Raw genomic sequence first — 17,204 nt, 5'->3', positions numbered from 1 at the left:
GAGACAAGGGAGAGAAAGAGAAAGAGAGGGAGAGTTATCAGTCATGCTGTCAGTCTCCGGGGCAGGTTGTGATAAGAGAGGCAGTATGGCAGCGGTTGGTATCTATCTCTCCCTCTCACACACACACATAAAGGGGGAGAAAGACCCTGTTGTGTTCTCCTCTACCGCCCAAGAGTGAACACAGCGCAGGTGTGCTGAGGTGAGGAGTTGGACTGTATGGCAGCCATTTGTCGACTGTATTTTGGGGCAGAGAGAAGACAGAGGGAATACAGATGGTAAGACCTGGGGAAAAATACATTAGAAAAAGGGGTTCACATATTGCAGCTGCAGGTTAAGTGTTTGATTTCACTGCTGCGGTACTTAAACAGCCTCTGACACTGAGATATACAGTGTCCTGTGGCTTTTTTAAGCCGGGGCTCATATTATAGCATGCCATGTGCTTGCAAGGAGTTTCATTTTAGTCATATGCAGCATATCTGACTCATTACTCTATGATAAATGTCTATTTTGCTCCTTTCTATTGGAGCTTATTTTATATAAATAGAAGTACAGGGTAGTTTGTATGAGTAGTGATAGCCACCATGGCTGAATGTGCGTCACCTAGAGAAACTCATATTTCATCAACGGAAAAGAAAAACGATGACAGAGTATCACCCATAGTTTGATTGACAGGTGGCCTCTAGGAAGTGCAGTGCAGCATTTAACATGTTGCCAAAAAGCAAATACTAATACATATACAGCCAAGAATTGTATACAGGAAGGCTACAGTATATGTACTCCCTTGTGGGGATAAATACAAACATATTCCACCCACAACATTCCCTCTCTATCTCTCTCTCTTTCTCAGGTTCTCTTGCGGACTGTTGCCCTCCATTAGCCATTCGTTGACCCAATATTTTGGGGGTTGAAAGCTGATGGTGGGGGCAGAGATGTTGACAAATGGGAAAGAGGAGTATCATATGACCCTTGGGGACTGGGGGGGGTAGAACAGAAAGTGGCCCAGTGTTGCTTGAAGGTTTTGTACTGGCTGTGTTTTCTCTCTCTTTATCTCTCTCTATCTCTGTGAAAGGGTCATTACGGGGGTTAATCGAGGATCACCCACTGCTCATCACAAAGAGTTTAATCAATGCTTTCTTATCAATAGACGCACACATATAGCACATGAGCGGCACTGGGGAAAAAAACAATCTCGCAAGCATAAACAACTCCACAATATAGCGCATGACAAACTGGTTTACGCCAGTGAGGACCACCGCCCAAAGGCTCAGATTAGCCAATCACAGTGACGTCTGACAGCCGCTGTGCCCTCCAGCTAGAGGTGGGCTTAAAAATGACTGACAGGCTGTAAGAAAGCTGCAAGTTGATGGCATCTAGTCAACCTGGGGGGTGTAGAGCAGCAGGGATGACAGTTGACTGAGGTGACAGACAGACAGTCAGGCAGTTACACCCAGACCTGTCATACAACCTTCTGTCAAGGGCATTGGTTTCCATGTTGGGGTCTTTTGTTGACATTGTTTACAAATCATGAGTGTCATGATCCAGGAAGAATAAGCCAAGATGGTTATGATTGTAAAAGCTTATGTGTGTAGGTGTTCATGACCATCATGTTGCTCTATTTCTGTTCTACAAGGCACCAACACTTCTAATGTTAAGTTCAATTCCCTTCAAAAAAGCATGCACCTATACATACCTATATAGTATAGCATGTTACATTGCCCCAAAAAGTTTCCCATGTGTCCTGACCTTTAGGAATGCACCTAGCTGTTCCAAATAAAGATGCCAGCGAGGCTACATACTGCACCTCATTATACAGCCAGGCCTCAGCCAGTCCATTACATTACACGGTAATACAAGCCATAGGCAGGGCACATGGGCTGGACGCTGGAGAGGCCTTTCTCAGCAGATTATTTTGAGCTCACTACTGTGTCATTATACAGCCTCCCGCTCTGTATTTAGGCCTGTTGATTGTAGGGCTGAGATTGGGCAGGGCTGAGGTGGGCTCTCCCTCTGTTGAGTTGAGGGCTTTGACATTGGCTTGGTCGTTTGATGTGTTTTGTGGTGAAAGGCTGCCTTGTGCCTGTTTACTGTGCAACCACCCCCCTACCCAGTCAGACACTCCTCCCTGTCTCACTCTTTCTGGGATTTTCTATTCCTCATCTCTCCCCTCTGTTCCTTTGAAAACAGCCCTAGGAGAAGTTCTGCTCCCTGGTTTACCATTACAATATGTCTTATCTAGGACTTATCTGTGGAAGAGTCCATATCTGTGGTATCTTCTGAAGGGGGATGCGTCTGTGTGTGTGTGTGTGTGTGTGTGTGTGTGTGTGTGTGTGTGTGTGTGAGAGAGAGAGAGAGAGAGAGAGAGAGAGAGAGAGAGAGAGAGAGAGAGAGAGGGGAGAAAGCAAGAGAGCGTGGGGCGCGTGCACGTGCGCTCTCTCTCCCTCCCTACAATCAGCGACCGACGGGAGAGGGCGGAGCCGAGGCGCCGTGACTGTAACGCGATAGCTGCTCAGTTCAAAAGCGCGATCACTCACTCACACACACACTCTACACACACCTCCCAGACGCGTACACAGGACACACGCCGGTGTCGGAGCAGAGCGCAGGCTGTACGGAGCCGCTACCAGAGAGAGACACACAGGAGAGAGTAGCGGTGCCGCAGGAGGTGGCATGGCATGAACGGTCTTTTTTGGAAGCAAGAGCGCAGCACTGTTTCTTATTTATTATTCTGTGACTTTTGTGCCGCGTTAAACAGCAACTTCTGACACTCGGACTGAGGCTTCCAGGGCTGTGAGAGCTGTTACTGTGGACTTTAGCTTGCTACTACCAAGCCCCTACAGGAGAACCAACCCTCGTGTGCGCAAAATACGCGGGGACGCAGAGAGGGAGAGACGGGGACTGGGATCCTCTCATTCGGAACTTTGCGCAACCTGGAGCCGCTGTCCAGACTCTCCGGAGCGCAGATATCGCCCGAAGCCTGCCAGCTGCGGAGCGCACGCAGTATTGATCAAGGAGTTTGTTTGTTCACTATTTTTTGGATGAGGTTTAGTGGCACCGCTCCGCTAAATGGACAGACTTAAAAGGCAAAGGGCTGAGCAAATAAAAAAATTCTGAATTTATTCAATGACATGTAGTTGGCACATAGTTTTCTCCACCATGGTTTAACAAACGCCGTGGGATCGTTACTGAAGCGGTCTAGTTTTGACTGCTACCAGCGTTTTTTGGTCCTAAAGGGGTGTGGATTTTTTGAAGGAACAGAAATATTTATATTCTACGAGGTGGAAACATTAGAAACATAAAGCTCTCCACGAGTTTCTGAGTCATCCAAGATGGATTTTGTGTCATCGTTGATTGGATTTTTAATGGCATTGTGTCATCTGGCATTGAGAGTCAGAGGAGAAGAGGGTGAGTTTTAGTTACTTCTTTGATTTTGACGCACGCATGGTCTGTCTCAACCAAAACACGCCAAATGGATATTCTAGATCACAGAAGCATGAATGTAGTGTAAACATCACATTTAGTTTAATCTACTGGGTCTATACATTACAATTATTTTACCGTTTTTCAAGAGCCCCTTGTCATGTGTTTCGTATTATTTCAATACACATACGCGCCTGGCATGATCAAGCCATTGTGTTCTAACCAGATCCATGTGTCTCTTGTTTTCTTGAATATTTTTTCCCTTAGACATGATAAATATGGGAGCTAGCGAGAAATGCAACGGGTTTATATATATACATATATATGTATATATTGGCCTAATGTATGTGCGTGTTTCATCATAATCATAGGAACCATGATGACTTTTTAAATTTAAGTCAGTGACTACTTCAGCCCCGCCAGCTGTTACACATATAAAACTAAAGAACTTGGATGCTTTCATCAAATATTTAGAAGATGGGAAACAGTTATCTGTCCCAGCTAGACTGAGAGCAGGATAGAGCCTCCCTTCAGCTCACTGGACTGTGAATGAGCTAATTATATGCATGAAGCTTTTGAAAATTCAAACACATTGTTTACCCCGAGTTGCCCGTTGTTTTTCTTTAATTGAATTATTCATCAAGGGAAATAAACAAACCCGTGGCTGATTAAAATGCTATTTCTCATCCGGATGAAAACAGGTTTTAGGCGTAGGCTGGGCTGCTGTTTTACAAATTCGCTGGTGTCCAAGAAACCGTGCGTAAAAGCTAGACTGTCATTGTAGGATTTGACTAATAGGACTGTAATCATCACCATTATAATCATTATCTTCATCAGCCACCACAAGCCTCTCTCCTTCATTATCTCCTCGTGCTCCTTGGAGTTGTCTGTGCAGGGTGAAGGCAGGGCTGCTGGTGGCTGAGCGCCGGCAGCTCCAGGCGGCGGCGCACCGTCACCTTCGTGCACGCTCAGCAGTCAAATAACAATAAAGTGGGAGATTATCGTGCAGGATGAGCCGCAGAATAACAGCCATGCAGCTGGTAGAGATTCAGAGCCTTGCTTTAAGGCACTTAAGCAGGGCTAATTCTTGCCGTTAAGCACGGAAACGGCACTGTGGCTAATGAGTCCATATTTGAAATACAAATGTATTTAGAAGCCTCATTAAATGTGGATTTAACACTTCGGAGCACAGTGTTCCATCTGGTGTCATGCATAGAAACGATCAAATGATAAAAAATAACGAGTCATTCACTAGTTGTTGCTTCGTTATGCCACCAGAAATGTGCATGATATTGACAGGTTTGGAGGTGTTGGTGGGAAAGGGTTGTATGTACTGGCTTACCATACAGAGAAGTGACGCCACTAGTGGGATGACACATGGCCTCTCGCTCACTCATCCTTGTAAGGCACTTGCCTACTCTAGCATTCTTGTTGCTTTTACGGTGGTCTGACTCCGGGTGTCCCACTTTTAGATTTCTTGTGGATGTGCGTTTTCGCCGCCTGTCGCCAGGTGGGATTTTTGCGCAGGAAAAATGACAATAGTATATATAATGTTTCTGTATGTTGTGTGTCTGTGGTACTTAATCATGCGTATTCACACATCTTACTTTATGACATATTTGTCTTTTCCTGTTATATTTGTATAATACAGAAGGGGGACAAATTAAAGGAAAAACCTAAATCTAAGAGTTTAAGTCTAATTTTACTGTTGTGAAGCACTTTCTGACCTTGCTATGTAAAAGCTACATAAACTTTACTTACATACTTACTTACTCTTGCAAAAGAGATCTGGATCTCAATGAGTACCTGATTAAATACAGGTTGTATATATAAATGAGTGAATATCTTGTAGAGGAATGGTGTTCATCCCTCCAATAGAGACTTAGCAAGGAGCACTGAAGCTGTTCTTGAGGCTCTGTGGTTGCCTGACTCCATGCTAAGACACTTTATGTTGGTTTTTCCTTTTGTCACCATATATATATAGTAGTCTACATTCGGCTGGAGTGCTGTGGTTCCTTTTCACCAGGAGTATCCGGGTGACAAGCTGTTCATGATCCCATGATGACTGTTGAGCCTTTACAACACCACCCACTGGGCTGCCTCAAAAAGAAGCCAAGCTCTGTTCACTTCATATGGGCTCTTCCTCTTGTTTAGGCTACTTGTTTTAAATAGGACAGTCACCCCAGCCATCCCTCTTAATTTCTGTGTGTGTGTGTGTGTGTGTGTGTGTGTTTTACTGGCTGCCTGTGTACCCGTTGATCAGAGACAGATGTGGGCCTCTTGGCAGCCATCAGGCAAGCAAGAAGCTAGATCCCCCCCCCCACTCTCTCTCTCTCTTTCCCCTGCCAAGACACTGCACCGCATGTCCCTGCCTCCATGCTCCCCTCAAGAGCCACATTACACACAGATGCCAGAGGAAAGAGAGACTGAAAGAGAACAGAACAGAGACAGAACAGGGAGGTTCAGAGAGTCAGGGGAGAGAAAGAGGGTGCAGCAGAGACAGAGAGAGATGTGAGGGGGACAGAAAGACAGTGGCTGCAGAGAAGAATGGACAGCAGATAGTCCTGTAACAAAAAGAAACCTTTGTCAATAACTTGGCACTGTGTAATACTGGGTTACTGTGCTACCTGTAAGTTATGAGTTATGTTGAAATATTGAACGGATATGTTATTATTCCTGTTTTGCTTTCATCACAGTAGTTGTCATTTCAGTTGGACAAAGAACACATATGGACATCAAAGCTATTTATTACCTTAATCCCAGTTTTCAAAGGTAAAGAAAGATACTAATGTTAATTTTGTGAACCTAAGCAAAGATATTTAAAAAGGGTATTTGCTGCCTTAGGAGAGTGATGAGTAAAATAATAAAAGTGCTTCTGAATTTGAAAAAAAAGCTACCCAAGGCACAGAAAAGTGAGCCACCAGAGAAGGGAAGAGAAAGACTTGGAGGAGAGACTGGGGGCATCAGAGTGTGAGAGGAAAGGGCAACATCAAAGTGTGCAAAGCGTGCAGGGGTCACAGAGTTAAAATGGCACTGGACTTAGAGGGAACTGATCGCATTAAGGGTTTATGAAGTGACACTATCGTCTGGGGTGACACCGCTAAAGTGGGGTAAAATCACAGCCAGACCTCTGCAGGGAGGTTGAAAATAAAAGAAGTGAAGTGTATCCACCATTAAAACACTCTGTTACAAAATGATGCTCTCATGAAAGTTCAGGAGTCACATTAAAGGTTTCCAAAGAGTTCCTGCTTTTGATGATAAATGGGTTTTAGCAACTTGATACATTTTCAGTAGCAAAAGGGTTTCCCTTAAAATATAATGATTTGGAACAAAATAATGCACGCCTGAGCCTGAGGCATCTCAGCCAGAAACCTCTGTTAGTGTAAACATCTTACATGCTCTGAAGATAAATGATCCATGAAAGATGTTTCTGTGTCCGGACATTTACAGTTGTGGCCTACTGTGCTCTGCTGGGGGCATGTGGTCCCTTTTCTATCCAAGGCAGAGAGACTTCCACTCCACTTGTACTGTAATCACAATAGTTTGACTCAGTGACATGTACATCAATTACTCCTTACCACAAGCATTAATATTCAGGCCATTAAGCAGCTCATTTGCATGTTTATTGAGTGGGCGGATGTGCATCCTCTCCACCTATGGTATCGACTTCTTCCAGAGTTGGAGTTCTACTCATTTAATCATTTCTTTTCCAAATGTTAGCTCCTGGCCCAATGGGCTTTCTCATTTTTATCTTCTTTGTTGGTCTTTTTTGCCTTTCTCTATTTGTTTTATTTTCTCTTAGGCCTTCATCTTTTCTATCCTCCTCTCCTCTACAACCCGCCCTTCGGTTCTTTGCATTTCTTTGTGTTTTAATCTGCCCCAGCCTCAGAGGTATCAGCTGCGAAAACAAGGTCACCTATTAGCATTCATAGCCAAAGACAAACTGAGCGGCCCGTTCAATACCAGTCAGGTATGAGAGTCACAAGCTCACGCAAAGCCCTGGAACAGCCCGTCGCACTTGGGGTGAAATTAAAAACAAGATCCCCATAAATAAAACGGAGCTTGGGTCTTTCACTCTGCCGCATCAGCCGCACAGGGAGGTCTTAACGGGTGCTCAGGGACGGGTTTAGATGGGAGCTGGAGGGGGTTAGGATTGTCAAGAGGCAAAGCATTTTAAATTCACTGTAATTCACAAGCGGGGTTAAAGAGGAGAGGGTACATGAGGAAAGAGTTATGGGTGTGCTTTTGTAAAAACTGCACTTCTCTCAGAAAGGGTATTTTTAAGCAGTCAGTTCCACTGAAAGGTAACATTCTGTAAGGTGGAGGGGTCGGGGGTGGCAACAAATCACCAAGACTCTTGCAGCAAAGCTCAATTCTTCACAGCTCCCTCTTGCTGATGTAGGCTCTGCTGTTTCCACTCTTTGGACAGGGAAATCTTTTGTGAAAAGTGCTTCGGCGGTGCAGGTTTGAAGCTCCCGCACAGAGACAAAAGAGTGCACCAAGGGAAAAGAGACATGATACTGTAGTCAGGTAGTGTTTAGGATTAGGCCCATGCCATTACCCCCCTGCAGGCAACAGCAACCATCTGTTTACTCGATTGATCCATTGAACCATTGATCGCCATGGCCAGCACAGTGCATTTAGCTGATTAGCATGGGGCACTTATCCTGTTAGGGAGGGAGGAGTAGAAAGAGAGAAAGAAAAGGAGACAGAAAGAGAGGAAAAGAGGATTTTGGGATATTATCTTCCTTTGATGTAGCTTTTGTTAGTTCTTAATAGAAAAAACTCCCCTCTTAAAAACCTGCATCTTGATGATATTTAACTGTGTATCAGTTTTACATTCATGTGAATTTTAAATTCTCACACACACTCACTGCTACTATGAGTAAGGGGTGGCCTCTTTTTCCCAAATCACTGTCATTCCACCTCAGCATAAAGGTCTTAAAGCACAGGGCAATGAAAGTGAATCTCTTTTTTTCACCCTTCCTCCCCATCCTCTCCCTCTCCTTGGGTCCAGTCTAGTGTGGAATGGGTGAGATTAAAAGCAGTCGGAGAGACAACCCCTGCTCTTGACTGAATGGATGACTGCTGCCCACTCTCCCCTTTCATTCCCTCACTCTGGGGCGATAGCACTTTTTAATTAAGGTGGGGGGGGAGCGAGCGACGGAGGGGCGAGAGACACTAGGAATGATGGAGGGATTTATCAGCGCCTCTCCTCACACTCGCAGCTTATCCCAGTGCGTGACGCCATACTTCCCTGATAAGGTGGCTAATAGAAATGAGAGTGCAGGCGTACACACACACACACACACACCACAGAACATGAGCTAAGACATGCAGACATATGCACATTTTCCCAGATAATGAAGATAAAGGCACTCACAGTGGGTACAAAGACGTCTCTGGGTTTGACTTGATCTGGAATGACTAGAAAATGTGTGTGCGCGCGCACACACACACACACACACATGCAGAGTTTTACTTAACGTTCATTTCACTGACACAATCTAAAAACAAATGGTGTGGCTGCATGTACAGGCATACACACATTTTTAGTATTTCTGCTGCCTTTCAGTCAGAATAATAATGAAAAACACACTTCTGCAAATACACTTACTCTTACATACAGTGTACACACACATGAAGTAGTAGACATTGTTCTCATGTAATATGGTCTTGGTCCCTGTATGGTAGAAATAAATGTGGCACTCGTGTGTGTGTGTGTGTGTGTGTAGACAGATTGGCTCCTATAGTAGAAGCGACAGTGTAATTCATGACGCTTGCTGGCAGCTCCTGAGTGCTTCCCCTGTGTTGCTCATCCAACATCACAAGTTCTGTTCTCACCAAAACATTCTGCTTGAAAGTGAAACACACACACATACACACACACACACACACACACATATATACATATTTTGTACTAACTAACTGCCATGGACATTGAAGCAATTATGAAGAAAAACACACATCTGTTATCATAATCAAAAAATCTTCTCACAGCGGTTCATTTAGTACAGATGTATTGCTGCTGCATCCCCATCATTCTTTCTTTCTTTTCTTTTTTTTCTTAGCAGCAGCAAACAAACACCCATCAACCCACACACACTCACTCAAACACACACACACACATGTTGCCAGTGTGAGCTGACTGGCAGAGGTTTCCCAATGGGGTCAGTGTCTACAGGGAGCCGCTGGATAGCAGGCATGTCTTAATGAGGCCCGTCAGGCTCTCTGCGCAGCACACACACACACACACACACACGCACACACATGCACACAGTCCCTTTGCTCCATCTCTTCTCTCACTCACTGCATCTTTCTCTCTCTCTTCCTCACCCTCTGTATTTTTCCTTCCTCATCACCTTTTGTCGCCTCCCTCCCTCGCTCTCTCTCCGCCTGTCACTCGTCCTCCCTCGTCCTCGCTCTTCACTGCTATGTCCTCGCACCATACATCAACCAAACCCACCGGCTTCACCCTCCTCCCCTTCCGATCAATCTTCCCCCTTCTTCCTCAATCCATCTTTTATCCATCGCCTCACTGTCTCTCCTCCTTTTCAATCTACCCCTTCTCCTCTCCCTCTCCATTTCTCTTCGCTTTCATCTTTACTCCCTTCCTCTCCTTCACCTCTTTCCATTTTCCTTCCCGCTGTAATCCTTTCCCCCTTCTTCCCTACTCCTTCTCTCGCCTCCACCCCTCCTCTTCATCCGCCTTGGAGGCCATTCAATGGGCAGGGAAAAAGTGTCGAGGCTGCAGGATTCTCCCCAAATGGCTTAATCTGCCGGGGCTCTGCGTGCTGATAGCCTCCTGCACATCGTTCCCACCATAGGCTTCCCAACAATGACTGATAAAGAGATGTCTGTGTGTGTGTGTGTGGCTTTCTGTCTGTCTCTGTCATTCTTTGCCATCCTTGCTATCTTTTTGAAAATATTTAGTTAGCTATTTTTTGCACCTCTGTCGGCCCTCATGATTGACAGGCCCTCTGTATGTATTTGGGTATGTGCGTGCGTGGGTGGCCGTTTGAACATGGAGCAGCGGCTGTGCGTGTGTGTGTGCATAAATGCGTTGGAGTGTGTTTAAGCATGCATCCCTGTACGTGTGAGTGCCTTCATGTGTGCACATGTAGCTGAACTGTGTGTGTGTGTGTGTGTGTGTGTGTGTGTGTGTGTGTGTGTGTGTGTTGTACGTTTGTGTAACAGCTTGTATGTGTATCTGTGTGAGTGCATGTGGGCGGCTGGAGTCGAGCACTCACATGAAATCACCGGCAGCTGTGTGTGCCTGGTGTGTGAGCGTGGGCATCGCTCCTCTCCAGTAACAAAGTAAGGGAGCCATCGCGGCTCTATCAAATGTCAGAGAATCTTAAGTGTGCCTTTTAAGCACAATAGGCGGTGGAAATGTCATCACTTGAAGAGTCTATTACACTTCAAGCATTTGCTGCCGATTTTTTTTTCTTTCCGCTTCCTTTATTGACGCTTTCACAGAAATTTGAAAGAAACAGGCAAGAATATCAACCCATTTATGTCAAAAATAGATTCAGCTCAGCGGCTGAGTGGTTAAGCTCACCATTTGGTAGTGCAGTGTCAATGGCAGTATACCATAAGCTTTGTTTGTTGCCTGATATAGCTGTTTTCCTTGCTCTGTATGGTGTTTTCCTTATTTGCCCGTCATACGTCAGCTGCAATATTAAAAAAAACATTTGTCCCTCTTTGTGTTCAATATCACAAAGTTCATTACATTTAGAGATCCCCCTGGTGCATCAGCAACCACACACACACACACACACACACATACAGAGGTTGGTAGCTAAACCACCCCCCGCTGTTGTCATGGAGAACACGTTTCGCCTTTGCCTCCGTAAAGAATAATAATGCCTGCAAATCTCTTGCAATGCAAGAGTAATAAAAGAACTATTGTGCACAGTGTTGTGTGTGGGTTTGTGTGTGTGTGATGTCTCATTGTGTGTGTGTGTGTGTGTGTGTGTGTGTGTGTGTGTGTGTGTGCGCAGAATAACCATATACATGTTTCTTTGTTCTTAACGTGTTTATGGGAGATAACGCAAAGCGCGAGAGCTGCCTTAGCAGTCAGGGCGTAAGCAGAGAATAGGGCCTTTGTTGCCGCGTTAGCTTCTCATTACAGAGTCGGGGTGACCCCCAGAACCCCGCTAGACAGGCCGTCTGTGTGTCACTTCCTGTCTAAGCCTGCTGAGCGATGCCATTGGCAGGCTATTGTTCCTGGGAGAGCTTGATAGGATCAGGGAATGTGTCCTAATGTTTGCAGATTGGCTTGCCGGAGCAACAATTACACTTGGAGAACGCTCCCAGCGGGGGGAACTGGAGAGATAAGAGCCTGGGTGTGGAAGAGGGTGAAAAAGGCTCTGTGTTTGTGTGTGAGTGTGTTTTTGTGTGTGTGTGTGTGTGTGTGTGTGCGCGCGCGCGTGTGTGTGTGCGCGTGCACCAAATGTGGCAGTGATGATCTTTTATTGTTTTAATAGCTTACCCATATGGTCCCACTCACCCCGAGAAGTCACAATGGAGAATTCTTTCCAATTTCCTCCTAACTGATGACCTAAATTGCTTTCTACTGTTCATTTGTTGCTCAACACATCTTCATACAGAGAAACAAGGTAAAAGAAGGTGAATCATCTGAGTCACTGTTCTAGGGAGTGTACCATTTACTGGGGATTTATATGGTTTGACGCCAGCCTGCCATGCAAATGACAGATCTAGAAATCCATCAAAACTATGTTTAAAATAAAAACATACATTGTTCCTGTATTTTGTCTATTTTACAATCAATAACTGTTACCTCCCGCTGTACCCCACCCTTCTGTCTCTCTGTATGTCTCTATCGCAGTGCCAGAGTGCGGAGGCGTCTTCGATGCCAGCAAGGCAGGTTACATCACCTCCCCTGGTTATCCTCTGGAGTACCCGCCTCACCAGAACTGTCACTGGATCATCACGGCACCAGAGCCCTCACAGCGCATCGTCCTCAACTTCAACCCACACTTTGAGATCGAGAGGCTGGACTGCAAGTAAGACGGGGAGGGGACAAAGAGGGCGGAGATGGAGGCATGTCATAATAGTGACGTCTGTAAACCGCTTGTGTCTATCAGAGTATAATTGCTTTGACTAATAAGACTTCATGGTGTATTATTATTCTGGCTGAATGATGATTTGTGTTGACATTTTCATTAGTATGCTGCAAAAGCATTTATATCTCAAATAAGTAATTTCCTGTTGTAGTAGACAGATTTTTACATACTATTATAATTCACTACCAGTTTGGCTTGATCCCAACTTGTTGAAACATTTTCCACATTTTGACCACAACAGGTAAATTGCAAAGGAAATTTTAATTGTAGATACAAGCTTTCTGCAAAACGCAGACCATTAAGTGGACTGAGGTTTTCTTTTTGTGAAATTATTATTTATTAACAGAATGGTGAGCACATAAGCTCTTTTCAGCGCCGTCCTTTTTCACATTCACACTATTACACACATTATGTCCTGGATGCTGCCCAGTGCAACCGCAGACCTTTAGTATTATATTCTCCAGAGCAATTACTGGGTTAAATTCCTTGCTCAAGGGCACGTCAGCTGCACATAACCTCAACAGTTCAGAGAGCAGAAAATGTTGCTCATTTTAGTTTCCACATCCCAAGCTTTCGGTCTCATTCGCACGATGGTGAATACAGACAAGCCAAGGGGGTCACAATAAAGACTGAATGGAAAGAATGATTCAAATGGCTAAATAATTAGTCCATGTGTTTCCTTCACTGGTTGACTGGTGATGTAGGACAAAAATACCTTGTTTGACTAAAGATATTTTCTTTTAGTCTGCTTGGAACCAGATTATTGATGTTTTTTACATGATGAAGGACAACACATTGATTTATACACCACATTTAGAAAGTTTAGATGCATTTTGGGAATCCTTTCTGTGTATGTGTCTGTGTACCTAGTTGACATTATCAGGACTGTCCGGCTGTAATCCCCCTCCATCTGATAATCAAATGCCAAGCAACATTTGAAAACCTTTATTCAATCTGTATTTGGACACAGAGGGCAGACAGAATGAGGCAAAGACTGACCAGATAGGATGAAAGAAAATAATCATGATGTAGTTTGAAGTTTTGTGTGTGTGTGTGTGTGTGTGTGTGTGTGTGTGTGGGTGGGGCAGAGAGAGAATAAACAGGGAAGGGAAGGAGAAGAAGAAGAAGAAGAGAATGGGGCCCAGCTGTTTGTCTGTTTGGATATGACTGCATTGGTCAGTTTCCTTTCTCAGAGAAATGAATAATCCAAATCATATGGTCTTCTATTGTCTTTGACCTCAGAGGAAGGAGGAAGAAGTCACGGTCTCCCCTGTTTAATCCACTTTTATACATCTGAGTCAGGGAGAATGTAACACAATTCACCTATTTTGATACTTTTTCATTGTCCGTTTGGTGTGTTTAAACTGAACACAGACAAGATTTATCAGTGTAGTCTCTGCAATTATGGCCCTCTATTTCTCCTCTCCTTGCTCCAACCCTCCCTTCTCTCTGTAAACTGAAGAATTAATAATCCTAGATGGGTGTTTTTGCATTGTTCACTGACAAAGCACTTTGTCTGGCCAGGAGAAAAGTTTAACTTTCATGAGGACATCAATGGCTGCTTTGGTGAAAGGGTTTTCTGATGATTGTCGGTTCTATTCACACAGTTGTGTCACCTTGCTGTGAATTGGAAATGTTATTTTGATGTCTCAGCTTTGTGTCTCTAGGTTTCTGTCGCTTTTGTCAAAGGCAAATTGTTGCATAATTATCTCCCTTGCAATATGTTTCTCAGTAATAACGCTTTTACACCAGCGTCACGGTGTCAACACTGTAGCACACTGGACTTCCCCGCTGTAGTGGTACAGAGAGGAATGGCTCAGCTGTTGATAAGCAGTGTGTCAAGCAGTTTCTCACAGCCCAAGGCGTGCAGGGCAGCAGGAGGCCGAGGGAGGAGGAAGAGTAACCTGAAATGCCTCCTCTTTTCTCTTCTCCACAGAGGGTTTTATTGGGATGGGTTTTTTTTTTTAACGCTTGCCTAGAGGGACTGAGGCCTTGGCCTGCCCTCTCACACACACTCCCACTCAATCTCCCTTCATCCTGTATGTATGAGTGTGTGCATGTGTGTGTGTGAGAAAGAGAGTCAGTGAGCGTGGGTGGGGAAAAATCGTCTACATGTGAGTAACTCCGTATGCATGCAAGTGAGTGTTAGTTTGTAAGACTAGCCGCTCGGCTTCCCTCTTCCCTCCATCCATCTATCCATCAGCCTCCCAGCAATAACCCCCATTTTAAAGGCCTATTAGAGAAATAGGGGATCACGCCAATATTTATTTATGCATAACCTCTAACACTAATGTGTTTGCTCTTCTGTGTTTCATGGAGGATGCATTTCCCTTTGGGGCACAGAAATAGCAGCAGAAATAAGTGGAAAAAGCCAAAGTACGGCTCGATATTCCTGCTCTTTCCATCCTGTGCTATGCTTTTTACCCGGATTGATCCGAGCCCTGTAGCACTGTTACGGGTAGCTTCCTTTTTTTTTTTTTGCCTGTATGATTAGGCACGGCAGTGTGAGTGAGCAGAGAGTAGATTTTTGCATGTTTTCACGGTACTCTGCGAGGTTAGGGCGAGGGGAGCCGTAGGGGTGCAGAGGTGGAGGGCTCACCATCTTGGTGAAGGCTGGAAATCCGCGTGACAGCTGGGATTACAGAGACGGCAGCAGAGAAAACCAGAGCTGTGTGATACCTGAAAGACGCAGAGCTATGTGGTCTAGACTGCTGATCATGGAAACACACAGAGAAAAAAAATGTAGACGATAACATGGTCATAAAGATTGTAAATGGACATACGTTTTCGGTGGATATGCTTAAAAACACATGCACATACACACTTAAACATGCAACCTGTCGGTGTAAGAGTGCTCATCGGCCATCATATCCCCCCTTGGGCACTTTAGGCCCTTATAAAATAGAAAAGTGCTTGGCCAGCCCAGGCAAGGAGTCTGAACTCTGGCTAATATCCCTGGCCAGCTGGTGATTTTCCTTCAGTGGGTTCAGACAGTCAGTACTCGGACGATGTAACGCAGCCAAACCGCGGTTCTACTGCAGCAATCAAATCTGCAGCCTTATGCAGGCGCTTCGTGTCTGAGGTGGCACTTTAATTCAGGATTTCATTTCAGGGGGAGTCCGGCCACGTGCCAAATAGCTCTTACCTCCAGGTTGCCAGCCGATTGATGTGAACTAAATGTAATAAAGGCTAGATGAAATATCAGGCCCATATCTCTAATGCAATCTGCCATCACCAAGCCCCAGGATGCTACCTAGTGATATATCTGGGAGCTGAGGAGGGGAGAGAGAACGAGAGAGAGGCGTGAGACGATTCTCCCTCCCTCTCTCTCTTTCTGTTTCTCTCCAGCTCCTTCTTCTCTCTTTTGCTTCATCTTCCTCCCTCCCTTTCTTGATCTGTCTCTTTCCTCCCATTGTTCTTCCATTCTCCCTCTCCTCTAGTCTGAGGAGGACGTGTTTTATTTTTACACACTTGAATTAAACATTGAAACAAGGCAGAATCACATACAGACGTGCACACACACACACACACACACACACACACACACACACACACACACACGCCATAAAACTGTAGTCATTCAGGAAGATCCATTTCTTACACCTCTGTGGTTTTTATTTTCTCACTTTTATTTGGTTATTTGTTATTGAGTGCAGCCTGAGGTGGGAAGATTTGATGATATAACTTTATAACATTACACACATACAGATCCACACACACACCCAAAGCTGTAAATCCCCTTGGCCTGTGACATGCATGCTCACAATGAGAGATGTCTCCAACACATAGCAACAACTCTCCTCTGTTTGCATGAGTGTGTGTGTCCATGTGTGTGTGTGTGTGTGTGTGTGTGTGTATGCATGATATCACTCACTTACTAATACCCAATGGGGGGCAGAGAGGTGTGAGATCAATGTCTGTATTCCGCTTGTAATGGGAAATCGATAGATGATCAGCAATGGCCGGAGGGAGAGAGGGAAGGAGATGAAGAGGAGGAGGAGGGTGATGGTTAAGGATGAAAGGGGAGACAGATGAGTTGCCAGAGGTCATAACTAAAGGGAGTTGTTCAGGTTCTGATTTGTCAATATCTGGCACTTGGCCGGCATTTAGGACAAGATCGTGGTCATCAGCATCCAGCGGTCATGACTATTACAGTTGCCAGTGCTTTAATGATGATATAATAAGTAATATGTATGATTAAATGTAAAAGCCAGTGTTAGCAACCATTTCAAATGCTTTCTTTGATCGATTTCTCATGCCCGCCACAGACACAGATCAGATATGAGCAATGCATCAAAGCTATTAGTCTAGCGTCGTGCAGCTCTGGTGTCCCGGTCCCATCTATGTGAAGCTATTCAGTCCAAGAACATGTAAGCAAAGTTGACTGGAGGATCTAAATTTGTTGAACAAATCATTGAACAAATGTGAGTGTGTATGAATTGCAACAGTGAGGAAAATCTCCATCGCAAATATATGTTGATAGAGGTCGATTAAAATGCATCCAGCAGGGGCAGCAGGGTCACGGCTTCAGCTCAGACAGCAGTTATAGTCTGATGTTTCAGATCGATGCAGCACTAGAAGGTCTGGGGCCAAGAACCAGACTGCCTGTGGTCAGCGGTTTGGCCCCAGTCATCTGTAAGTATGAATCTGTGATGGACAGTAGGAGAGGGAGGTGAGGCATGAGGAGATGAAGAAGGG

At 44.9% G+C, this 17,204-nt stretch overlaps 1 protein-coding gene across 3 annotated transcripts in view; it reads left to right on the top strand.

Moving 5' to 3' along the window:
- The first annotated feature begins 2,522 nt into the window (after window positions 1-2,522).
- The window catches only part of nrp2a (neuropilin 2a), a 61,603-nt gene continuing 46,921 nt past the window's right edge, over window positions 2,523-17,204 (top strand). For 2 of the 3 annotated variants that reach the window (XM_044187414.1, XM_044187413.1), the window contains exons 1-2: window positions 2,524-3,402; window positions 12,269-12,446. In XM_044187414.1, the coding sequence (XP_044043349.1) occupies window positions 3,327-3,402; window positions 12,269-12,446 (254 nt within the window). In that variant the 5' untranslated portion in view covers window positions 2,524-3,326. Of the gene's footprint in view, window positions 3,403-12,268; window positions 12,447-17,204 lie in introns of all 3 variants that reach the window. The other variant, XM_044187415.1, reaches the window with a different exon arrangement.

This window comes from Siniperca chuatsi, linkage group LG24 (assembly GCF_020085105.1).
Source record: "Siniperca chuatsi isolate FFG_IHB_CAS linkage group LG24, ASM2008510v1, whole genome shotgun sequence".
NCBI lineage: Eukaryota > Metazoa > Chordata > Actinopteri > Centrarchiformes > Sinipercidae > Siniperca > Siniperca chuatsi.
The sequence above is the reverse complement of the archived record's forward strand: the minus strand, read 5'-3'. Positions and strand labels throughout refer to the sequence as shown.